Here is a 25,993-nt window from a genome sequence, read left to right as displayed (position 1 = left end):
AGATTATGCTTTTGAAATAATAACACATCAATCAATGTTGCATTATCCTTTTCCAAAAAAAAGTAACGTCAGGGGATTTCCCTGGTGGCCTAGTGGTAAGGATTCCGGGCTTTCACTGCTGTGGCCCGGGTTCAATCCCTGGTTGACCTGTGGCTAAAAAAAAAATGTAATATCAGGAGTTTCAGTGGAAGGGGTTTGAGGTCTTTCCTGAAGGGGGAGGGAGTGGGGCTTGAATCAGCACAGTTTTGGGGAGCTGACTCACAAAGGACTCCCTCCACCCCCATACCACTCCTGGGCTACCAGCCATCTCTCTGCTGTCTTTATCGTTACTGGCGATATATCTGTGTTTTAAGATTTAAAAAGAAGACAAATTCCCGAGACAAAACAATAATCCATGTCTAAGTATGTCTGGTGGAAAAGGGTAGCAAGAGTTACATCCAGAGGGCCCGGGTCATGTTTGCTTCTGGTATCAATCGATTGAGGAAATTACACTCGTGTCATGAATCTTAGCTTTGGTTAATTTCACAAGACTCTCTTAGAAGCTGAAATAACACATCCCCAAAGCATTGGCCTTGCTAAAGTCATTCCAGAAAACCATATTTAAAAGAAAAAAATTCAGTATTATGATATGATAGGCAGGGGAAAAACTCATACCACTGTCGTCACAGTAAAAATTCTCATACTTTCTGGCCAATTTAAGATCAAACAAATGTATCCATGCCTATTCCGGAAAGTTACTAGCTGACCACATAAATATTTTATTCTCTCACAGTGGAAGTTTGACACGGGTTTACATTTTTTTTAACTTAATTTATTTCGTACCAGCTAGGAGAGGGAAGATATTTGAGACCTGAGAGCATAGCAATACTAAATGATAAAGATATAAGTGACTTTTAACACATTAGCCACACTATACAAAGTCTGAGATTAATTCCCAGAGTCCTTTGCACACTTAGTCATGATTTTGCTCTTTGAAAGGAAGTGTTTCTCATTCCTGTGCCAACTCCATTGCGAAAGGACCTTTTCATAAGTGTCTTCTCCAAAATTGGCTTTAGAAAATCCAGTCCCTCTCTCCTGTCCATCCTCATGGGGCAGCTGTTCAGTAGGATATGACAAAGTAGTCAGATTTTCCAGACACCTGGCAGCTGAGATGGGGCAAGAGGGAGAGAATACAGCTTTAGCGTTCAAAGCTTATCTCAATAGTAACAATTTTCAAAATCTTATGGCAATAAATCCAATATTTAAAAAGGGTTTTGCTAAAACACTTTTTTTTTTTTTTTTTTTGCGGTACGCGGGCCTCTCCCGTTGCGGAGCACAGACTCCGGACGCACAGGCTCAGTGGCCATGGCTCACGGGCCCAGCCGCTCCGCGGCACGTGGGATCTTCCCAGACCGGGGCACGAACCCGCGTCCCCTGCATCGGCAGGCGGACTCTCAACCACTGCGCCACCAGGGAAGCCCTAAAACACCTTTTAAAATATATACTTTATCAAAATACAAAATATTATTTGGAGCTGTGTACCCTCTTTTCTAATTTTACACTACTTATGGGATTGCAGCTCTTCAGTGTTTGCATCCTACACCATACAGTTATCTTGTTGCTATTACTTTATAAAGAACCTTTCAAGTGGCTCTAATTAGTCTTGGGACTAGTGTTTTAAATTCACTGGAAAAACAACCCATGATAACCAAGTTTCAGCTGGGACCACTTTCCTTCTGGGGTCTATCCTGGGCCATTTGCCAGGGTTCTCCACGAGGATGTGTTTGAACGTGAGAGTTGACATCTCTGTCTTTTGACTTTGGTTCAGTTCCTCATCAGGGCCTCAAAGGCCTGGATGATGTAGGATAGTGTAGGGAGCGCTTCGCTGTGGAAGACATGAGTCTGGAATCTCAGACCTCAGATTGGCCGTTGAGAACTTGCAGTTCATACTAACCCCATACTTTGTAGATGAAGAAACTAAGTACAGGAGCAAAGGGGCATGATCAGTGATCATGTGTGCTACATGTTTTATGCGTATCATCTCACTTTATCCCCTCAAAAAGCTTTATGAAATCGGTACTATTATTTCCTGGTTATAATATCCTTTAAATGAGGAAATTAATTAAATGGCTTGTAGGTGAAGCGGGATTTGAGCTGAGACATCTGACTCCAAGCCCATGTTTTTCAACTGTATTAGAACTATAAGAGGACAGGGGGGCTGAATGTCCCCTTTACAAATAAAGAAACATACTTCAGTGTCAAAAGCACACATTTTCTTATCCTGATGCAGGAAAACAAGTTTGGTTTGGGGTTACTTTGGAAGTTGAAATGGGGCCAGTGCATAAAATGCTCCCTGGGATTCTTCACCCATCAGTGGATGGCTCCCTGGAGGGTCCAGCTGTCAGAGCTCTGAGGAAAACCATTCCCACTGTTCTCTGGAAAAAAAGACAGGCATTTCTGAATTTTGGATCTGGGAATTGTCAGAGAATTTCGGAAGTATTGGTCATGGGAAAACCAATCAAAAATTCTTACACTATGTGTTTTACCCTGTGTTAGCAGAGGAGATGTAAGTGTGATACAATGCCATCTATTTTAATTTCCCAGCAAGGAGGGGCCTATGAGTCATTTCAGGAAGGGAAGCATTCCAGTTCTTTCCAGAAATTCTCATGATGCACCTTTATATTGCAAAAACAAAACAAAACAAAATGCTTCATTTCTAGTTATGAGATCCCCAAAACATCACTAAACATCCCTAAAAAGATACTGATGAACTTTGCTGATCCATGAAGGGAACCCTTATCAGGCAGACTCGTTAACTGAATAATATGGTAGATTTGCCTGGTTGATAAACTTTATGAAGTTCACAACAAATATTATAAAAGCTTATATGTCCTCTGCATAAACACTCACCCTAAACAGTCGAATTGGCACCATTATTATGTGATTCAGTTATAATGAGAACAAAATTATCACATGAAAAGGTAGAAATACAGAAAATGCAGTGGAGGAAGAAACATTTCATTTATGGACAAGGATATCTCATAAGAACAACAGAAGAAAGAACATTCTTAATTAAAAAAAAACCCTACACACAAGTGCCTATTGCTCAAGAGAAATGTCATGAACAAACCTTCAGGGAAAGAATAGAAAGTAATTAGCAATACACTTGAGAAAATATACCAATTTATGGATTGAGAGTCGTCTCCTTGATCAATGTGGTGTCTTATAGAATCAATGACTAAATTAGTGTAGAATGCTCATAGGAGTGTAAACCAGGAAAAAAGAAGCTAGATTAAGCAAACAAGAAATAGAAAAATGACAGATGCAAAGATTAGTGAGAAGACGCATAATATAAATAGCTAGATCATTATGTCTGGACATATATTTATTATTCAGGATTCATGTGGCATCTCATTATCCCAAAAGTGGTTTCATAATTACATCAATTTCAGTAATTACAGTATGCTTTTAGTGAAGCAAAGTTAAAGTACAAAACACTATCAGTGACAAAAGATATTTAAAATTTTTAGACCAAGTATTGACATAAAACCCCTGAAATGTCATGTAGTAACAGCATTAAAAATTCTGAAGAAAGACATTCATTTTCTGAATGTGTGGAACAGATCAATAAATATAGTTAGGAGTTCAATCAATAGGCTTGAATAAATATATGAAGTAATATTTTATACGATATTCATTAAGAACTGGCATATCATCTATATTCTCTATCAGAAGAAGTTACCATTTTTGTAAAACTAAGAAAGTTGCTGTTTTTGAAAACTAATCCTTTGTATTTTTAATACAGTTTCAATGGTTAAATGTTCACTTTGATTATGAGTGGATGCATGTGGAACAAATAAATTGTCATGGGCAAAATAATTTACATTTTACAGTGAAATGAATGCAGGGGCCAACTTCTAAATAATTCAACACAAATTTTAGTATAGTCTGTATCATCTATTGTAAAAATGTTTCTTTTTACCTAATTTTATGACTCTACTTATATTTCTTTCATTGTAAACTCTAGTAACAGGGAAGTACCTTTTCTTTCAGATATTCCTAGAGATTATTTTGAATTTCCATACTCTGCAATTCTAGTCATTTAGCCAAGCATCAAAAATAGAGGCAAATCTCTTACCTTAGAAGATGGAACCGGATGACAGCAAAACACATGCATTGTAGAAATCAACAGAAATAGAATAAGACTGGATTGTAATGAGCTGCAGAGTAGGAAAAAAAAAAAACAACTCAGAAAAGTCTTACTCAGGCAAATATAAATTAAAAAGCATATACAAATTCAACATTTTTCTTTGTGGAAAAATACAATCTTTTACCTGATTATTTTGGACTTCCTGAAATCTCTGTAGATCAGTGATTTTATTGCCAAATTCCTCACCCTTACTGTCAGATCCTCCATTGGTGATCCTTTTATACCAGGAAAGTTCAGGAGTAAAAATAGCAACATGTCCCATCATATGTGACTAACTGATCTGGCCATGGCCTTTTGTTCCTGTTAAGTTGGAAAAGGACAGTAACATATAGGCACTGTCATTGACCTGCCAACCATTGACTTCATTTAAAGTTTGCTGTTAAAAATGTCCTTCAAAAGTGCTGTTTTCTAAACTGTGTCTCTGTGACATAGATGGCCAGAGGTCTCAAAAGGAACCAAAAGTTTGTTTAGCTCAGAGTTTAAACACTCAAGAAGTATGATATTATTTCCTTGAATATCAGACGTCTCTTTTCAGAGAATAACGCAAAAGGAGTCCTTGCAGGAATGAAGAGCATCAACCCAAAACACGTGCACACACTGAGTTTTCTAGAACAGATATCCTTCGTTTAGGACTTCTGAGGTTAAAACATGGAAACAAATGTCATCCCCCCACTTTGCCACTAATCATCCAAATAACGGAAGGACGCTGTCTCTACCCCCCTTTCCATGAGCACCCCCAAAGTTCTGGGGCCAGAGTTGTAGGCGAGCCTACCTGCAGTGGCCTCGTTTTCTCTACTGGACATGGAATTTCCCCAGGAAGCCTGTTCTGTCCTTGCACACCAATGGGCATCCACATCAATAATGGATTCAGAAGCGCTACGTGTGAATGAACAGATGTTGCCAAGGCTTACGATGGAGGGAAACACCAAGCGAGGTGCTTTCTGCTTGTATAGATAGTATTTCTGAGATGGAGCCAATATTTCTGGAATACAAAGCAGTGGAGGAAAATCGTTGCCTTCTCAAGATCAGCACTTTTGGAGGACAAGGCTGTCCTGTGTCTGGGACCTCCACTGCTCATTTGTCAGCACTGCATCCCTTTCTTTCGTAAATTGCCCCCCGGTATGATTCTCATGTAGTTGTCAATCAGTCAATCATATAGTCACACTTAGCCTTCCACAAGGAAAAACAGGTGACCTGACTTTCAAGAGAATCCAGATCACAGAAATTAGTGCCAAGCTGGGAGCTGGGGCATGTGATCCAATACCTTTGATCACAGTCCTTTAGGAGACACCGGATGGAGTTTGGGAGAAGAGGCTTAAGGGCACCAAGGAACTGAACACACACATATGCTTTTAGTATCTCCTTAAACCCAGCAAAAATACACACGTAAGAACAAAAGGAAGGGAGAGAAGATGTGACAACAGCAGCATCTTGCAGAGTGAGGAGCAATTGATGAAGCAGTTCAGAGGAAGGTGCCCATCAAAATGGTGGTTTCGCAACAAACCCCTCAACGGACTCAAGTATTCATAGAACCAGTTACTTTCAGATGTGGTGGAGGTGGCACTAAAACACGGAGGATCAGCTGGAAGTTTAAGGGCCTGTTCAATCCCATATCCCCGCCCCACTTCCCATGGCCAGACAGCTTCTGCTTTGTCAGAAGCCACAGATTCATTCTAAAAAGAGGGTAAAGCAGGAGGCCTCCTGAGGGAGGGAATCGGGCATGATGGCATTAGGGAGTCTTCTCCTGAAAACAGAGGGTGAACAAGCATTTTGCTCAAACTTGAGACCCATGGGATCTCTTCCTTGACACAGGTCCCAGCACACTGTCAGCTCTTTCCCCTCAAGACAGGTGAAAGGAAGACCCGTCTTTGGGGTTCACCCTAACCTGTAAATGTCCGATGCAAGGTTTTTCTTTCAATCAGGATTTGATTGTGAGGAGAAGATAGAAAGCCGATTACTGGATGCCTAAAAATGTGGGGTGGATTCCGGGCACGTTGTGGAGGGGGGATGGGATGGAGTCAGGAGCCTCCAGAGAACTCTGCCCAACAGTGGCTCACGGTCCTGGGATTGACCATCGCCTTTGGTGACTGTGCCTGTCATGTGATGTCTGTGACAGGTGTTTATGGTGCAATTGGAACCTGCAGAGACTCACCGTCAACACCTAAAGGGCAGGTGAGCGCTCAGCTTGGAATTTAATGAACTTTTCATCGAAAGTTTACCCTCTTATTCATCACAGTGTAACCGTCTTAGAGTCACCCAAGCCCTTTTCACATGCTTCCTCATGACATCAGTGTGAAAGCCAGAGGGAGAAGGACTTCTGTTTCTCATTGGTCGACACTGAAGTTGACAGACATGTCCTGAATCACGCCTCAGAAGTTCAAGCACATCAAGTCAGATGTGTTTTGTACCGAAAAGATCAATGAAAGCCTTTTCTTTTCTAATTTCCAGAGCTTCCTGTTACAACACCAAGAAACTTCCCCCAAACGCCAACTCTATCGCTACTGTTTTGGCTCCTTGCTAAAAACAGGACTTGGAGATGTGTTAAAATGATTTTAACACATGATTTTGCAGGGACAAGCTGGAAAAGGTCATCAGCTCAGAATAATTTAGAATTTTGGTGTCCTAAAAATAATTCTACAATTGATTTCATTGTCCCTAATGATAACACACATTAAACCCTGCATCTTTCAGCATATATGGAAAAATCAATTTAATTTTACTGCTTCTTAATTCATACCACTGTTATATCCTCTGAAAGTTTAAATAAAAGGTAAACTGTGGCTAAGTGCGTTTTCTGGTTTTATACTAGAGTAGGGGAAATAGAGGCTTGAGCAGAGCTTAGGTTAATTTATTGAAATAAATCATCTCTCCAATTCCTGGTTGCTCCTGAAATGCTCTATTACAGTTTTCACGTGGGCATTCAGAACAGGCTCAGTGTTGAATATCAAGGTTCTATGGAATAAAAGGCAAAGAAAATGCAGAAGGCGAGGGTGGGATGTAAAAAGTGCAAGGAAGTCTCCTTGTTTTAGAGCATCACGTCTCAGTGTTGGCACGGTTGACATTTGAGGCTGATGGCTCTTTGTGATTGGGAGCTGCCCTGTGTGGTGCTGCTTCCCTGGCCTCTACTCAGTAGATTTCAGTAGCTCCACCATCCCAGCTGGGACAACTGAAAATGTCTCTTGACACTATCAAATGTCCCCCGGGTAGGGGCACGAAATCTCCTCCACTGAGAGCCACTGTTTGTAGGTAAACAAGCTCTCTGCTCTCTCTCTCTCCTGTTGGACGTGGAGAGTTAGCACGGACATACAGTTCACAACCATGGCATCACTGTTCATAGGCAGCATGTTTTTGTTTCTTGACGATGCATAAAGTAGTGGTGTATCTTCTAATGGATAAAGTCTTAGGTTCAATGAAGTAATACATACTTTTATAAACCATCAAAGGCAGTATTTGAGATATAATACATATTACTTATGTATTACATGTTAATTTAAATAATTAGTAACAAAACATGCTCTTAATTTTGTTTTCACTGACATGTTCTCAGTTACAAACGTCTGCATATTGTTCTATTTTTCATACACTTTGGTTTTATTTTAACAGTACTCTGAATTGTTTTTAAGAAAGCAAATGTTATATTGGACATAGTGTCATCATATCATGAATGGCATTTTGTTTAATAAATTCCATTAATCATTGATGTGATAGGTACAGTATACTACCTATATACCTGGTGAATAGCAGCCTGAAATGGCCTTCCTAAGGAATCAACATGAGAAGAGAAAAACCTGCTATAAAGCACCTTGTTCTGCCAGAGACTGGGCAGAAAGCATTTTCGGGAATGATCTTGGTAGGAGCCAACACTTACTTCATTTATGAATTCATCAAAGAATCAATGAAGGCCCACTCTGTGCCAGGAGTTGTGTGATTTTCTGGGGATGCAGCCATAAAGAAACCCCACAAAGAGTAAACACAGGGGGAAATGACAACTCCAAGGTCAGGGTTGGGGTGGCAACAACACCTAAAAGAACTTGGCCTTGACTATGAGGAAGGGCAGAGCAGCGTGTGCCCCACAGGGACGGGGAAGAAACCCACCGGTCATCTGAGGACACGAAGGTGGCTCAGTCTGGTGACTGCAAAGACTCACTTGGGAGGGCACAGGGGGTCCCCATCGTGCAGGGTGTGCACATCCTGGACTTGATTCTGAGGCCCTCAAACCTCATCACATGCTTTTAAGCAGGGGTGGGACCTAATCGGATCTGTGTTTTAGAAGAACGGTCTGGCCGCCAGGAGCAGGTGGAAGGGGAGGGCTGGGGACCAGGACAGAGAGGACCTCCTGTGGGCTGTGGCGTGAGTGTCCAGATGGGACGATGGGGCTGTGCGCCAGGGTGGTGGCCCTGGAGCCGGAGAAAAGGAGATGAAACTGAGACATTTGGGAGACAGAAATTGGCACAGTTACTAATGGGAGATGAGGTGATTCAGTGGTTTTTTCACCAGCGCATCGTAACCACTCAAAAAGGCAGCTCCTCCAAAGGTCAATGGTGACCAAGCTGACCACATTGTCCCATCCTCCCACCCGCTCCCCCATCCCACTCCTTCTTCTCCAGAGCCTCTGACGCACAAGTATCCCGCCTCTGTTCCTGCCTCATCCTCAACACCCATCACACTCAGAGGGGTCCCTCCTCCCCCACCACCCAGCTCAGAGCCCGCAGTCCATCGCTATAATGATGCTCCCCGAAAGCACCCCCTCTCTCACAACTGGCCAAACTCCAACTTGAGTGACCCCATGTGACCCCATCTCTGAGCCTCACTCAAGTTATGACCATAAAGAGCCTTACAACAGTGTTTCCTAGTCTCGTGTAAAAATTCATGACCATACATCTCCAATGAGCTCCAACCCTGCCCAACGAGTATGACGTACCTGGTAAGGAGGTCCATCCTCTTAGTATGTAAAAGGGGGATTTCATACCTTCTCTCCTCTAATGTTCGTATGGCCCACGGTCCTCCTCCACGCCACAACACCGCCCCCCCCCAACAACTCTGAGTTGATGGCTTTGCCTCTTTCTTTGTTGAGAAAGCAGAAGCAAGGAGTTAGGGACTCTTTCGTCTTCTCACCATAAAAAACATCAACCTACTCATGTCTGTACCCATGCCCTGATTCCTGCCTTGCAGTTATGGATAAAAATCCTTGCTCCTATTGGGGGCCAAATGCCCTGATTTCCCAAGGACTTGTGCCCACAGCTATCTCCTCTCACTCCCCTGCATTCTCTCTCTTTCATATTTTACCACCATCAGCTTCCAGACATGTTGGTATAGTTTGTATCAGACAAAACATCTGGATGTTTTTAAATAGAGCCTACGTGAGCTTCCCCACCAATTCCACCAAGACCCTTCCTGTTAAGGTGGCCAAAGAGCTTAGCAAACATGAGGCCACCTCTCTGTTCCTGTGTCACTTGATCCTTCAGCTGCTTAGGACCCAGATTGCCAACCTCCTTCCTTCTTGAAACACGTTCTCCTACAGCCGTCCATGATACTCCACCCTCATGATTTTCCTCCCTCTCTGACTTCTACTTGGCCACCTCTTGCTGGCTTCTCCTCCTCTCATTCACCTCCCAGTTTTCCAAGTGCTCAGACTCCATCCTGGACCTCCTTCTCGTCTCTCTGCACAATCTCCCTATAGAATCTCATAGAGTCTTGAGGCCTGTCCCTGATTCCCCAAATTTTATCTCCTTCTCTGATACTCCCTGGAGTGCCATATGCATTTAGCCAACATACCAGACACAAACTTGTCCTAAAGTCATTTCCAGTTGTCTCCATCTCTATAAATAATGACATGATCCCCCCATTGCTCGAGCCAAAGATTCTTTGATTCTTTTCTTCCTTAGCCTTCCACCAGCAAGTCCTACCAACTCTTTCCCCAGGATAAAGTCTACATTCATCCACCTCTTCCATCCTCCCGCCATCATTGTTTCTGGAACGTCTGCAAGAGCTTATAAGCTGGTCTTTGATACACAATAGCCAGAGTGATCCGTAACCATCTTTCACGATGTAAATTGAACACTGTCATTCCAATGTCTCCTCACTGCCCTGAGAATAAAGTCCAGGCTCTCATCCCTGGACTACAAAGCCCTACTCAGATGGTGCTGACCTCTTAAAGGGGGTTGGAGATGAAGAGGTGTGCACTCTTTCCTGTCACAACTACTTGCAAGTACTATTTGCACTTAGTGCCCAAAGCCCAGAGGCAGTCCCACCCACTGAGGAGTTGACTTGTTCACAGTGCCAACTACGCCCCCCCATGGAGAAACAATGCATATAACCGGGACTCAGCCCACCTCCCAGCCTCATTTACCCTCTCCTCCCAAGCACACTGGCCTTCTCACTCTCTCAGAACCTGGAGTGCAGTTCTCTACCTGAGATGTAATTCCCTCTGACTTTGTATGCCTGGGTCATCTTGCATTTGATCTTGGCCTAAACATCACTTCCTCAACAAGGCCTTCCCTGAACCCACATTAACCTACCAGGGAACCCTGTACCACATCACCATGACCATCTGATACTTTTGTTTCTTTTGTTTCTTTTTGGTACCCTGTTTTAATTAACACATAAAGAACAGTAAGGATTCAATCATTACTTGTTTTTTTTGTTTTATGTATGTATGTATGTATGTTTGGCTGCATTGGGTCTTTGTTGCTGCATGCAGGCTTTCTCTAGTTGTGTTGGGTGGGGGCTACTCTTCATTGCAGTGTGCAGGCTTCTCATTGTGGTGGCTTCTGTTGTTGTGGAGCATGAGCTCTAGGCATGCTGGCTTCAGTAGTTGCAGCACACAGGCTCAGTAGTTGTGGCTTGTGGGCTCTAGAGCGCAGGCTCAGTAGTTGTGGTGCACAGGCTTAGTTGCTCCACAAATCTTCTCAGACCAGGGATCAAACCCATGTCCCCTGCATTGGCAGGCAGATTCTTAACCACTGTGCCACCAGGGAAGTCCAATCATCACTTGTTGAATGAACAAACAAACATAGGAAGTAAGAAATCAAGAGAATGAGTGCCTTCTAAGTAACAGATGGATTATAGCAAAGTTTTGTTGTATGAGAAGAATAAACTGTTCAGTTTCACTCTAGAGGAAGATTGTGTTTATACAACAAGTATTTTTTGAGCTCCTGCAGTCACATCCTATTCTATCAATCACAGGGTGGGCTGCAAGGGGAATACAAACTATGAAGTGCCCAGGGGTTGTCTTCTTCCTGCCTTTCCTGCCTGAGGTGCCGCTAGCCACCCACCCCCACGGCCCCTTCCAGCCATGATGGGGGAGGGGCGAGGCATGTCCAGTGCTGATGGGGCTGCCGATCAGCTTGGGTGAGACAGGTATGAGATGGGTGTGCAACAATGCAGGACAATCACAGCACCCAGGTTACATACTTTCTCCAGCAAAGGGGGGTGCTGGGAGAGCACCATAGATACCACAGGTGCCTGGGCTCCTGCCTCTGGGAATTGGCAATGGGTGTCTGAGGGTCTTGAGACATCATCTAGGCGACCCATGAGGATGCCCCTGGGATGGTTGACCAGATGTTGCAGTGCAGGGCATCATGCCAAGTGAAGCCAGGAGGGGTTGACTGATTAAGTGTGACACTGGGTTTGAAGGAGAGGAGTACACCATGTTCTGAAAGAGCAGAGGTGAGCAGGAAGCAGGGAAGGAGGGAAAGGAGACGAGGTCAGAGGAAGAAACTGGAGCTGCCTTAGCCCCCTTGGGTATGGAGACACTGGAGAAACCAAGCAGAGAGCAGATCTGGAGGCTGAGAAGGAGAAGTCAGGTTAACAGATGACTGTGTCTTCTTTTTGAGCACCTCTCTCTTCCCCACCTTCTCCCTTAGGAGACTAGACTGAGGCGGGCTGGGGAATCAAGGACAGTGTGTCCCAGGCATTGAGCTCAGCATTTCACGGGCACCGTCTCCTTTCATCCTCACCACGGCCTCGAGAGGCAGGGGCTGTTCTGGTTCCCATTAACAGGTGTAGACCCAGAGACACCATGTGGGCTCTGGTTTAGACATCCTGAGTCACTCTCCTGAGGCTCCAGCCAGGGCGTGACCCCACACAGCCATGACCAGGGAGAGTCTGCAAAGAGATGTCCATCAGTGCCTGGGGCTCAGCCCTGACTCTCCTTCCTGCTCCCCTCCTTCACCCTTCAGAGGCTGTTTCCCAGATGATCTGAGCACCGCAAGAGGAAAGCAGATGCGAGGAAAAGGAACAGCCCTTGCCTGGCCACTGACACTCCAGCAGCCCCCATCGTGGGACTGGGGCAGAGGAACACATCCCTGACAGAACTCTGCCTGGGATCCCCAGCTTAAAGGCTCAGAGTGGAAAAATACCCCTCAGAGCCTTAGGGCTGCTGAGGGGAGAACCCAGCTGCTAGATTTGCTGAGTGAAGGCTCTTCCCTGCAGGCAGCCCCCCGGGACTCGGCAATTCCCGTAAACTTTGTCTCTCAGGATGACCCTGCTGAATACAATCCTGCTTTTAACCTCTTTCCTCATCCTTTCCCCCAAGGTTTAGACGTCACATCCATAGATTCTGCCATCTAGTTTTTACGAGCACCATAGTTATTTTCCAATGATGTACCCATTTAAACTTTACAGTATTTTGTTAGGTTTGTATTCATGGACAAATAAATACAAGGCACTTGAAACTTTATCTACTGGAGGCTTCCGTCTCTGCCTGCAAGACAATCCTGATCTCCCAACTAATTTCATGTGATTATCTCTGAAAGAGAGAGCTTTCTGAACTTTAGGTGTCTAAACAGGGTGAAGATAAATCTCTATCTAACTGACAATCTTGTTATTTTGTGGATTTTTTTTACTGTTTTGAAAATTATTGTATTAATATTTAGAATTCTGAAGCTATCAATGAATATGAAGTACGTATAATTTCCTGCAAAAAGGAACATTAAGTTGATTACAAGTATGAAATGTACACTACATGCATTGGAGTTTGACATGGATGGTTGATGGCCGTGTGCCGCAGCTGTTGCACTGCCACATCACATATTTAGGCTGGTTATTTACATACAGTTACCCGTGAACATTTCAAAGGCATCCAACTAATATTTTAGCCATACAATTAGCAACAGACACTATAATTCACTCTTGAACAAATGAAAGGTTTCGGAGCCCAGTGGAAGCATCTCATTTGCTTTAAATATGTGTGTCATTTCTCCTGACCTTGACTGATGTTTAGTTGAGAAAGATTTGTAATGCAGGTCAGATGCTGGCCAGAAGGAAAAATGAAAAACCTGAGAAGTGTGGGTGTGGGGGAGGAAGGAAGAGAGAACAGAAAGTTTCAGGCAAGGAGCTGCTTCATCGGGAAAATTAATCCAGCTGGGCAGCAAAGCCAGAGTGCACGCTCACTCCACCCAGGACAGAAGTGCCCCAGCCCCGTGCGCATGACAAGAAGATTAGGATGGTTGGAATTGGGGGGGCTACTTGTCTTCATTCCCTGCGCTTTCCTGCTGCTGGCTGAGGACTTGTCACTGTGATCGACAGATTCTACACAGCCTCTCTCTTCCCTGAAAGAAGGTGGGAATGATCTGAAGGTGGCATTTCAGGCTGCAAGATGAGCAAGGCGATACATGGCCACGTTGCCTTTGGGGCTCCAGCCTGAAAAGCACTAACAACAGCATGTGTTCAATCTTGCTTTTGGACACTACATTCGTTTTTTTCAAATGTACTTTGAAGCATTTGACCCTTAAAACAACTTTGTAGATTTAGGAATGTTTATTTTTATTTTACAAACAGGGTGGCCGAGACACAGAGGTAAATGGAAAAGAATCACTGCCTCTATTTTTGCTTTTTGGTGATTTCTTTCTCTGCAAGATCTATACCAGGATTCTTGGGGGAGGGGAGGGCGAGAAGGGTGTCTGGAAATACACTACACTTGCCACTTAAAGGTCTCTCGGTTGCCAATAAGGGTCTCCTTCTCTTGAAACAGCTGCCTTCATGTCCACCGGGAGTGTTGGGGTAAGGACTCCATCCCTGGCATTTCCCCTCCTGCTTCTGTCCCAGAGCATCCTGGGAAGCACCTGGTAGGGATTCCTGTTTATGGACTAGTACTTCCTGGAGCGGGGGTATCCCTAAACATCCAAGACTGGTCTGACTCTCAGCTAGCCTGCCCTGACCACCCCGTCTGCCCTGCCTGCTCACCCCACAGCCTCGCTAAGGGGCCCGTCCTTCCCATGCCCTGACCACTCCACGCTGGAATCATGGCTCTTCACCCCAGTTGTTCTGTACATCTTCCATTAGGAGAGGCAGGAACTTCTGGACCCCTCCCTCTCCACCTGATGGCTGATGCAGACCTAGGGGGTTATCTATGCCTTCTTTCTGGCTCAGAAAACGGTCAGCAGCGTGGTAGCTCTATTCTTAATTTTCTGAGGAGCCTTCATATGATTTTCCATAGTAGCTGCACCAATTTACACTCCCACCAACAGTGCACAAGGGTTCCGTCTTCTCCACATGCTCACCGACACTCGTTATTTGCGGTCTTTTTGATGACAGCCGTTCTGACAGGTGTGAGGTGAGATCTCACTGTGGTTTTGGTTTGCACTTATCTGATGATTAGTGATGTTGAGCATCTTTTCACGTGACTGTTGGCCATCTCTATGTCTTCTTTGGGAAAATGTCTGTTGAGGACTTCTGTCCATTTTTTAACCTCACCTCTTGCCTCCTTTTTTTTTCCTTAGGGAACACGAAAGGGTTCCGTTTACCTCCATTTTCTGAATTGCAAGGAATTCCCAGAACTATACTGTGGTTCTTCTTAAAGACAGCCATCTCGCTCCCATGCCCCAGTGGAAGGGCAAAAGAAAACCATGACTGTTAAGTTATACCAGTTACAGTTTCGTTTTCCCTTATTTAACATCCTCCAAATATATACCAGTCCTACGAGGTTGGAAGACCAAGGAATGCCCTCTGAGTGGGGACCTCGCACTATTTCATGTGCACGTGAAGAAACGATGACCACAGGAAAATGTACCGAAGTGGGTTAAACTGGCCAAGTTCTTTACAACTGGCTTCCATTGCTGGGACGTCTAGTTTAGGTGGGGAAAAAATATTAGGAAGTATCAGGGCTCTTTGCTGTTGGCAGCAATGAATCCTGGAACTTCTGCTTGATCGAGTCAGCCTCAGAGATTTCATGATTGTAAGAAAACTCCTAGCGGTCAGAGACGATTTGGTTTAGGATTCCTGACTGTGGCCTGGGAAGTCTTCTGCCCGTGTTCTGTCCCACAGCCCCATCCACCTCTTTCTGGAGCCCTGTTTCTCCTTATTGCCCAACAGGACCCAGAGGGGACTTGTTGCAGATCAATCGCCGAGCTTCCATTAACTCTTAAACGTCCCTGGGAAAGAAACACGCACGCCACCCCCTTCCTCTGAAAGAACTCTTCAGGCCTTGCACTGGACTCTGCTTCGCCAAGTCACTTTATCTCCCAATAGCTGTCGCAGCAGCTCCTGGAGCATGCCGTGGGTGGGAGGGGGCAACTTCCCCTACTGGAGGTCACTGCCCTCCACAAGAGCCTTGCCAATCACTCCTTTCCTTCAATGGAGAGAGCTCTGCTGGCCCACCTCAGAGTCTGCTGGCTCAGGAAATTGTCAATAAAAACCACTGTGGAGACATTGCCCGTGAGAGGGGTGAGGTTCAAGCCTGGAGGAGGGAACACATCAGGGGCCCACTGCTCTGCAGATCCCTCTGGGCGCTGCAGCCATGAGGCAACGGAGGAGCCTCCTTGGTCCCACCACGTCCCCTCTGCGCCGCGCACATCCTCGCAGGACTCCCCTCACATTGCAGGAAGCGCTCCTGGCTTCCCGGCACTGCTTCCACCTTTCTGCCTGTCTGTGCGGCCCAGGAGACTTACCGGCTCTGAAGTCCTATTAGTAGCTGCATCATTTTTCCTTCTTTTAAATACAGATTCCTGAGTGAATCCCCAAGAATGAGCAGGGCGGAGCAGGGAGGACTATACTCTTGGGATTTCCAACTACGAGATTGAGGCCCCTCCTCCAGGAAGGGGCCCAGAGACGCAGACCCTCCTGCATAGGTCCCGCTCCATTCCCAGGCTGCCCTGCTCCAGCAGTGGGACCAGCCCTCGCCAGTCAGCGAGAGCTGGCAGAACCTTCGAGCAGACAGCTTCAACCCCAGATGTGAATAGCACGAATAATCTGGTTTGGAAAGATTTGTGAGGACTTTGCAATGCTACTCCTTTGGGAATTATTTTACTTATTTTCCATGAATGCCCGTTAAGCCTCGCCCCATTCAGCCTAAAGCATCAACACGCATCTACACGGCAGATCCTTCGTTTCCTCCACATCCATACATGTGCTCCCGGAGAAGGGCGGAGGGGATGCAGGCAGAAAATAGGACAACCTTACAAGGTTCGGAATGTGATGTCGGACGCCCAGGCTGCACCACCTCTTCCTGGCAGCAGTTAGAGAACCTGAGGGGCTGGGGCTGTCTGCCAACGTGGATTATGATTGCACAGGCTGTTCAGAGAGATTCTAAAGGAAGTTGCTGCTCGAGAAAGATGTCAGCATTACGAAATAAACCCACCTGTCAAAGATGAAACCTCATTTCACTTTGAATAAAGAGCTCCTTTGGATTCTCAGCTGAGCGTATGATAAACATGTAATTTCTCAGTGCAACCGCAAGAACGGATTTCCAGTCACGCTGTGAAAAAGCAAAGCTGCAGGAATGTGAAGATCATATTATTTAACTTTTAACTTGAATGGCAAACGCCCCCTTTTTCTGAATACCCTCTGCGTGTCAGGTCTGTACCAGGCAGGATGCAAGCATCATTCTGTCACCACACCCCAGTGTGACAGTCAATGTCACCGTGGTACAGAGAAGCACCTGAGGCCCGGTACACTTAGAGTTCTGCGATCGTAAGAGACAGATGTGGGCCCTGGCTAATTCGAACCTGGAGAGACTGTGGGAGGCTCACAGAATTAAAGGAGGATTTGAACATCTGTGCCTGGGACAGGGCCTGGGCCGACCCAGTATCTCAGGAGCAGGAGCTACCAGACCAGCTAAAGTGGGATAACACTTATCAATGCTGCCCTGATGAACAATTCCCAGGAGGGAAAGTCAGATTAACCTGGATGGGTCATGAGACCTCACGGAGCGGGTTCAGAGAAAGCAAGAACCATCGCACCAGAATCATCCAGAAAAGGGGTGGGGCCTTCCCAGGAGGCCAAGCAGAGTGCTGCTACCAGAGGAAGCCCAGGGACGCTGGGCTGCCAAAGGCACAGACGGACTCAGGGAGAGCGAGCTCCTGCCTGAGCAGCAGCAGAGTGTAGGGCTGTGAGAACACTCTGGACCACGGTCCTCCCATGTCCTATAGCTCGGTGACCTTCGACATGTGGCTTAACCTCTCTGGGCCTCAATGTCCTCCTCTGTAAATGCAGCCAATATAAACCCCAACAACTACCTCGTAAGCTCGTGGGGAGATGCTTTAATACAAGCAGGATGCTTGGAACAGGGCCTGGCGCCGCCCGACGGGGTGCGTGCTGTTTCCATGTTCTAGCCCAAGATCCAGGAACTGCCACACCACTTGTGGAGCCCAGTGCAAAATGAAAAGGTGGGCGTCCTTTGTTCAAAAACAGGGGGACTTTCTAGACAGCAACAGCAGATGGTTACACCAGCCCAGGCCTAGGGAGCGCGGGGTCCCGAGGGACTGCATGGACCACCACCCCACACATGTGAAACCAGCCCTGCCTGGATCACACGGTGGGCAGAGGTGGAATTTCAATGTTAGACTGTCTCCTACAAAACCCAAGCATCTTCTGCTTCCCCACATCACCTCCCTATACAACTTACCTTTTTCTAAAGAACCACCTCGGGGAAATAGCTGGGTTCTCTTGGGGGCTCGGGAACTCGGGAACAGGAGAGGCAGAGTATGGTGCTGACGACAGGCCTCTGCTCTCTGGAAGGAGGTGAGCAGTCCGACCCTGAAAGCTGCGGACAGACCGCGAGGCGGGCTTAGTGACCACCTTGAAATCTCTTAGGCTTGTGGTTCTGCGGGGCAGAGTTAGGTATGAAGTGAAGGAAAGAATGTCGGGTGCAAAGGAGAAAGGCCAGAAGGAGTTCAGCCCCGCACCCTCTCAAGGTGGCACGCTTTATTAAGAAGAGACTGGCAACAGAAAAGGGCCGCCGAGACTGTAAATGTCAGCCGGCGCCCAGAGTTGATGCCTATCGTCGTCTGCAAGAAGGTCCCTCTTAGAGAAAGCAGCGGTGTCACAGCCGCGCACTCCCAGCCCGCGTGATGAGCCTTGTCTGGGTCTGAGCCCCTGGCCCGGCTTCCACTCATCCAAGGCTATCAGATGCTCTTGGGGAGGGAGCGTTCCAGTCTCGCCCCCTTTGCACCAAGTCCGAGGCCTCTGCCTTGCAGGCATCGTTTTCTTGATGCTCTATGGCCAGGCCACAGTTTGTATGTGTTCGTGACTTGGGACTACCTGTTGGAAGGCTGGGAAGAACAAATGCGTTTCTTTCTTCTCCTAAGCCCCTAAGTTCACCATTTTTTAAGACAAAAATGCAAGTGTTCCCTTCTGAGCCTCAGGGCTGGCGGTCACTGGTTAAGGTCCCTAGTGACCACATCGTCCCTTTTTCTTGCTGTCTTCCGTGCTCCCCACCTAACTTTTCAGGGCTTGTCTTTCTTTCAACCACAAACAAAGATTCAGTGCCCTGCTCAGCAGCTCTCCTGTCCCCGTGGGTGGATCCTGTGCCCCGGCCCTGGGATGGGCTTTTCCACAGCCAGCACCCAGGGCTCCGGGAGCAGAGGGCAGAGCGCGGGGAGCTGACATCCCCTGACAGTCCTTAACCAGGAGCTGTTCCTGCCCAGGGGGAAAGCCTGGTTGTCATGTCCCCATTCAGGACTTATGCTGAGACATCACTTAAGAGGCTCAACCTGGAGCAGGGCCACGTGACGCTTTTCATGGGCCTCTTCCTCCAAAAAGAAATATAAAAATTCCTTTGAAAGAAATAATTAAACTTATATTTTATGATGACATTAGTAGAAAGACAAATAAAATCCAGGCTGGCTCGTAGTCTTCTGATTTTAAAAGAAATTGAAACATTTTGGGAGGCCCTGAAAATAGCGTGGGTCCCTGCTGTGCCTTGTGGAGAAGCCAGGTGGGCTGGAGGGACTCTGTGGGCGGGTTGCCAGAGCTCACATCCTTCCTTCTTCCCTGCCGCTGCTCCCCCAAGCCCGTCCTGGACTCTCCCTGGGGCTGGTCCAGCCCACCCCCTCCGCCACTGGCCGCCATGCCCCACTGCACATTTCCCACCTTGCTTGTCCACGTGGGGGGAGGGGGTCTCTCTCCCCAAGTCTCAGAACCACAGCTTCCCCAATAATACCTGGCCCGTTTTGGGACCCATGATAAAAGGCACACAACAAACGCCAGCCAAGTATTGTTGAATTCATCCATTCATTCCTGAACAATCCTTCATGATAAATTGAAGTCGGCAGACACTTTTTTTTTTTAACCCAAAAACCATTATGTGGGAAAAAAACGAAACTTAATTCCAAATTTGAGAGAATAAGGAAGACTATTCCTTTGCATTTTCTCACTGCTGCCAACAATTTTAGCCTTGGATGGAGCTGACTTTCAAAAAGAGGAAAAAGTCTTTCAGAACCAGGGCTGAGAATTCAGTGGGGGATGAAACCAAGCACTATTAGGATAAAAAATGAGTCATGGCTGGAAAGCCACGAGAATGATTTTCTGGAGTTTCACATAATGTGGCTCTGAAGAGCAGACCAAACAATCGTTTGAGCAATCACAGAAACACTGGAAAACGTAAGTTGACTCAAAAAGTGATGATTTTGAAAGGGAGTTGTACTCTCCTGTATGCGTTGGTTCAGGATTATATTAAAAAGCATATTCTCATCCCATGGTAATCATAGCTCATTACATCTCTGAAATGTGGCATGTGTTGATGATCTAATAGCTCTTTAAAAATGTCACGTACTTTTCAGAGTTAAATAACCAACAGAATTGCAACTTATCCAAGCACATTGGTAATCGCCAATGATGACCTGGGGCCTCTCTAACTCCTTATTTCTGCGATAAAGTGGAAATTGGATCACACACACACTTAATAATGCTTCATTATCACAACATCGGTAATGCTGGAAGGCAGGGAATTCTTCTGGTGATGTGGTATCAGGCCATTTTTGATCCAGCAAAGACTAAATATTCCAATTTGTCAACGACCAAGAGTTTTCAGTCTTTCCTCTGTTGTAGGTCTCTGATATTCTCAAGTCTGATTTTCACGTCGGAGGGCTAGTTTGTGGTTTCAGATAACTGCTGTATTATTTTCTTCTTTTAGTAACACTTCACCGCACAGAGTCAGGACCACATTTTCAGAGCATCTTCATAGCTTAGGTGTGTTTGGCTTCCTTAAGTGGTGCTACCCTGGTGGCTCTGCCCACGAGGGGGTCCCCTCTCCAGACAGCCTGGCCACCTGGGGACACCTAGGCTCCTGCCTCATGGCCACACCTAACTTCCTCTCATGAACATGAGGATGGCTTAAGACAGGAGGCGGCTTTCCAAAATACTCCAAATAGACAAAAAGAAAGAAGATACCTTCCATACATTTTATCTGGCTTTCTCCTACTGACGTGGGTTCTCTTACAGCCATTTCATCTGACACAGGCGAACCAGGAGAAGATATTAAGGACGGTTTGTCCTGTCAGTGGGACCCATCGCCTGATACAGAAACTCTCTGCCTAGCTGCCTCCGGGAGCTTCTTTCTCTTCTGCCCAAGGAAGAGGTGCTTTATTCCACCCCGAGGAAACCTGAGCATTAGAGTTCTTTTGCTCATTTGATGGGACAGTGTTTCTCACTCCTGGATTCTGGCTGTTTCTTTCCTCTCCCTGGGGAACGTTCTGCATTGCCAACCCGTGCTTTTAGGTTTTTGCATCATGTTGCAGAGTTGGAAAGAGGTGGGGCGGGTCCACAGAGTGGGTGTGGAGATGCATCTAAGGAGAGAGATGCCAGGTTCCCTGGAGCACGTGAGACAGGCAGATAGAAGAGGAGGGAAAGTCCCCAGGCACTGTGTAAGCCACTCACATGAGTGAAAATACAAGTAAGGACTTTGGGTTGGTTTGAAATTACTTTCTGTTGGCTGAGCTGATACTTGGTCTTCTGAGCTAGGGCTCTGAGGGTTATGGCTTCAATAGTGACCCATTTCCAACCCAGTCATCCTTCCGTCCTTCAGTCTTAATTGACTCCAAGCTCTGTCTGAAGCCAAGTTCCGCTGCATCTCTGTACCCATCTTGGCCTCATCTTCTTGGACACATCCCACTGCTAATGGCTGTCATCTTCCATCCGGATGATGAGAGTGGCCTCCTAATTGTTGCCTCTGCTGCCATGCTGTAGGCCAGTGGGTACCATGCATCAAACACAACAGATCGTACTCAGGCATCATCCACAGGCTGTTCCTGGTCAGTGGGTGGCTCTCCTCCACGTGGTGATCAAGGACCAAAGCTCCTTCCACGTCAGGACTCCAACGTCATCTAGGGCCTGTCGCTGCTCTGAAGTCTTGGTCTTGAGATGGCAGCCATTATGCATTCACTAGAACTCAGTCAGATGGCGGCAAGGGAGGCTGGAAAGGAGACCAGGAGAGGAGGTGGGTGTGGATGAAGAACAGCCTTCTCTGCCATGGAGTAAACAGTGAAGTTCCCAAGTCTAGGAGAAGGGCCCACAGGGCAACCTCAGCGTGGCCACTACCCACCCGAAAGGCCCACTCACTTCCCTTTGAGGATTTAGTTTATCAGTCATAGGGGAGGGTTTGATGAGGCAATACCTAGGCTCTGAGAAACCCCGGTCAGTGTTCAGTGTGCTTCAGAACCATCCAGAAGTGTTCAGGCAGCTCTTCTTTAAAGTAGAGGCCTTTTGACTCTCCTGTCATGAACTTCCTCTCTCTGGTTGTCTCTTTTTTAAAAAATCTGTGATTGAAATTGTTAATGAGTAGCATTAATTATAAAGTTCTTCTCTGCTGCTAAATACTTCAGTGCTCACTTGATATTGCTTCCCCTTATTTTTATACCCATATAACCATTTCCGGTTAGAATTTTAAATATGGGTAATTGAAAGTGTATCTTGTAGCTGGGTAATAAGTGGAGAGCCTGTCCATCTGTTGGCAAAGAGGTAGGCACGGTTTACCTCTCCCTTGAATCTGCCGTCTGTAATTTGGGTTGCAGACAGCACCATCTGTTTCCAAAGTCCACTTAACTGCAGTCGAGCAAGAGGGTAATAACTTTCCTGGGCTGGATTCAATCCACCCCTCACTTCTGACCAGCCGCCATCCTCCTGTCCCATCTGTGAGAAAGATTGACAATGGACAGCTGGGATCCCAGGCCAGCTTGGCCAGGACAGCCTGCTTTCCTCCAACAAAGGGGATGCATCATGTTCCCCACAAAACCCTTCGGTCCAGGAGGAAAGAAGCTGGGAAAGCGCCCTGAACCGGTGAATATGAACACATTGCTGTTTCCCGGGAAACGACTCCCTTTGTGTCCTGGGATCCGCACAGAAACATTCTATATATGTTCCTCTCAATGACATCCTCATCTTGCTGCTGTGCAGCATATTGAGAGAACCCTGACATTTAATAAAACTTGGATGGCAATCCACTAAATCCGATTAACCCTTTTTAGCATTAACCGTCACTTCCTGACACCCACAGCAATGCTGAAAGCTTTAAGCATGAATACAACTCAGTTCAAGTGATAATACAACATCTCGGTTACAGGAGAGACTCCCTCACTTTCCAACTTGTAAAGGGGGGAGGTGGCGGGAATAGGGTTTAAGCCATCTGGTATATTCTTAGCAAACCAGAAAGAACTTTGTAAGATAAGACAGCTGGTTTGGTTACTAGTCATGCCAAAGGAAGGTTTGGGGAGAATTAAACTCGGATTCATTCAGCTGAGTCATCTGTGAACAACGGTTAAATATGGGAAGCTCATTAAGAAGAGAATTTCTTCATTGAAATTTGTACGACAGTCAATTCATTCTTAACCACAACATGGTTAAAATCGGGAGTCACAACTGCCACCTTATCAGCATTCTAGTCTACGTGCCCGTTTCAAAAAAAATCTGTAATAAAAAAGGGCTATTAGTGTGTACAGAAATTTTCAGTGGTTGTTTCCCCAAATTGCTGACCATCTATGTCTCTACCCAACTTAGAGATATTATCCTAGAAAAGTAACCTGTGCAAATACTGCTTTAGTGCCAGAATTAGACCACTGTTATTTGTACCTGTCTTCAGCCCTAATAGGAGAGGCTTCAAGCTTCTGGAGGGAAGAATAAAAAGAGTTCACGTGGGGCTTCCCTGGCGGCGCAGCGGTTGGGAGCCCGCCTGCCGATGCAGGGGACGCGGGTTCGTGCCCCGGTCCGGGAAGATCCCACATGCCGCGGAGCCGCTGAGCCTGCGCGTCCGGAGCCTGTGCTCTGCAACGGGAGAGGCCACAGCAGTGAGAGGCCCGCGTACCGCAAAAAAAAAAAAAGAGCTCACATGGAACTGGAAAAAACTGGCAAAAGGACATAAACGATGGTGACCAAGGCGGGTTCACTGATGGCCCTGGGGCTCCCTGCTGTGAAAGGAGGACAAAAACAAGACAAGACTGCTCTCCAAGGGGGTTGACAACATGCGTAAGAAATTCTGGTTCTACTTAAGCCAGTACTTCTATTGTAATACTCTGAGAGCAATAAGACAATACTCATCTATAAAAGCCCTACTATGTGCCAAGCACTGTGCCAGGTTCCAGAGACTCAAAGAAGTCTACGTCCTGCTTTCCATCCTTTTCAAAAGATTTTTAATAGAGCTGGAGAGAAGTATACACAAAGAAAGTGGGCGGTTCAAAGCTGCATGAAGATGCCAGCAGGAAGGCACAGGAATGGGAAATTCTTGATGTCATTTCTCCCTCTCATGTCCCTGCAGGCAGCACTAATCGATCATGACACTCGTTTTGTCTGAACTGAGTTGTAGTTGCTGTATTTTTTTTTTCATAGCATCTATCATTTATTTAAAAATACATGTCTCCTTGGAAGGAACACTGGTAAACCAATCAATGTCATGCTTACATTGCATCTTTGCTATTCTTCCCTGGGAGGGCTGGAAGGTTGAGCGTCATTCAAACTACGTCACTTACTTAACATCAGAGAAATCCACACTCCCTGCTCACCGCCTCCTCAGCAGAGTCGTAAGTGGCCGCCGCTTTACCCCTCTTTGCCTTCAAACCAGGGTCTTGCTCAGGTAAAGCTTCTGCCCTTTCTTTACCCAAATTCTGGGCCCTGAACTTGACAGTTAGCCTTGTCATGCTGGTAGAAGAAAGTTTAACAGATTTCCTAAATTTTGCTGGTAGTGCCCAAAGCATGTTCCACACGTGTTGTTTGCACTGGTCATAACACAGCGGGCTAGGAGTTTTGCCTACGTGGTCCTCCACCCAGGCAGCCACCGATCAGTTGCAGTTGTCACGTACAAGGACACCCACGTGCCATCCCTGGCCTGTACAGTCTGTGCTGGGAGGAGAAGGAGATGCCTCCGTGGGATCATATGCACTGATATTTCAAAGGCCAGTCTGTCTACCTCTTCAGAGCTGAACCAGAAGTGACAGAGAAAGGTTCAAACTCTTGGGAGCAAAGCACCTGAGTGTGGAAGAGTCACCACGACTCCTCTGGGCAAGCTCAGATTCCTGGTGTTTGGCTGTGGAGGTCTGGGGTGTGATTCCATCCTGGTGAGAGATGAGGCTACCTGTTCTAAGCCATTTGAGAGGGGGTAGGATGAGGGGGTATGAAGTGAGTCCCCATACACCATTTCAAAGATGAGCGGAGGGTGTAGTCTTGCCTGGACGGGGCATTGTCAATGTCTTGTCAAGCGTCCCAGTCCTATCATTTGGCTGGGATAAAGCATGTTCCTCGGGACAGAAATGAGACCTGCAGGGGAGGGCTGAGATGGGTGTGTTTTGACCTTAAAAAACAAATAACGTAGCAGGAAGTAAGAGCCTCACATTTTGCAGACTAACACAATAATATGTCCCTGAGATCGACATACATGGTTATCTCAGGAACAGAAGCCGTCTTCAAGAAATGTCCTCAAAAACTTCATTCATTCAACAAATATCTCCTGATCGCCTACCACAGGCAGACCACAACGGCAAGCAAAATACACCTGGATTCCATACTCGTGGGGTTTAGAGTCCACTAGGAGAGGTAGCATTCTTCACCCGAGCCCACAAATGGCGATGCGCCACTGGGTGATATCTCGATATATTACTGTACTACTGATCTCAGAGAGGCAGCAGTGAGTGGTGGCGTGAAACGAGATCTTAATTCCCTGCCCAGGAACTGAACCTGGGGAGCCTGGATGGAAACCAGGAATCCCAGCCACCACACCCCCTGGCTCTTGCTCCCGTTGAAAAATGCATTTCTCATGGAGGCAAAACTGTAAAAACAGGTACCAAGTTTATTATTAGAGACATAGCACAACAACAAGTGGGAGAGCACACAGAGAAACAGTTTGTTTAGTTAAGACAGAAGCAGGGCAGAGATGCACACCCAGAGAGCAAGGGTGTGGGCGTGCCCCCAATGAGGGGTGAAGAGGCGGGTAAGTCACTTATATAGGGCAGTTCTTCCGGGTCTCTGTTTACCTCTGGCCAATTATCTGGTTTCTTTTTCCACCTGACTTGCCCTGGGACCCTCCCCAGCATGCGTGTGCAACGTTTTTCCAAGATGGATTACAGCCCAGAGGCCTATGGGACGGCCTTAGCATCACCTATTATG

General features: G+C 46.4%; 1 protein-coding gene across 1 annotated transcript; it reads right to left on the bottom strand.

Moving 5' to 3' along the window:
* Nucleotides 1–956: 956 nt before the first annotated feature.
* NPS (neuropeptide S) lies at nt 957–24,531 on the bottom strand. The gene is given in 4 exon segments (XM_060125780.1): nt 957–1,109; nt 1,112–1,138; nt 4,118–4,237; nt 24,397–24,531. Coding segments are annotated over 4 exon segments (435 nt in total).
* Between the last annotated feature and the right edge of the window lie 1,462 nt (nt 24,532–25,993).

This window comes from Lagenorhynchus albirostris, chromosome 16 (assembly GCF_949774975.1).
Source record: "Lagenorhynchus albirostris chromosome 16, mLagAlb1.1, whole genome shotgun sequence".
NCBI classification, from domain to species: domain Eukaryota; kingdom Metazoa; phylum Chordata; class Mammalia; order Artiodactyla; family Delphinidae; genus Lagenorhynchus; species Lagenorhynchus albirostris.
The sequence above is the reverse complement of the archived record's forward strand: the minus strand, read 5'-3'. Positions and strand labels throughout refer to the sequence as shown.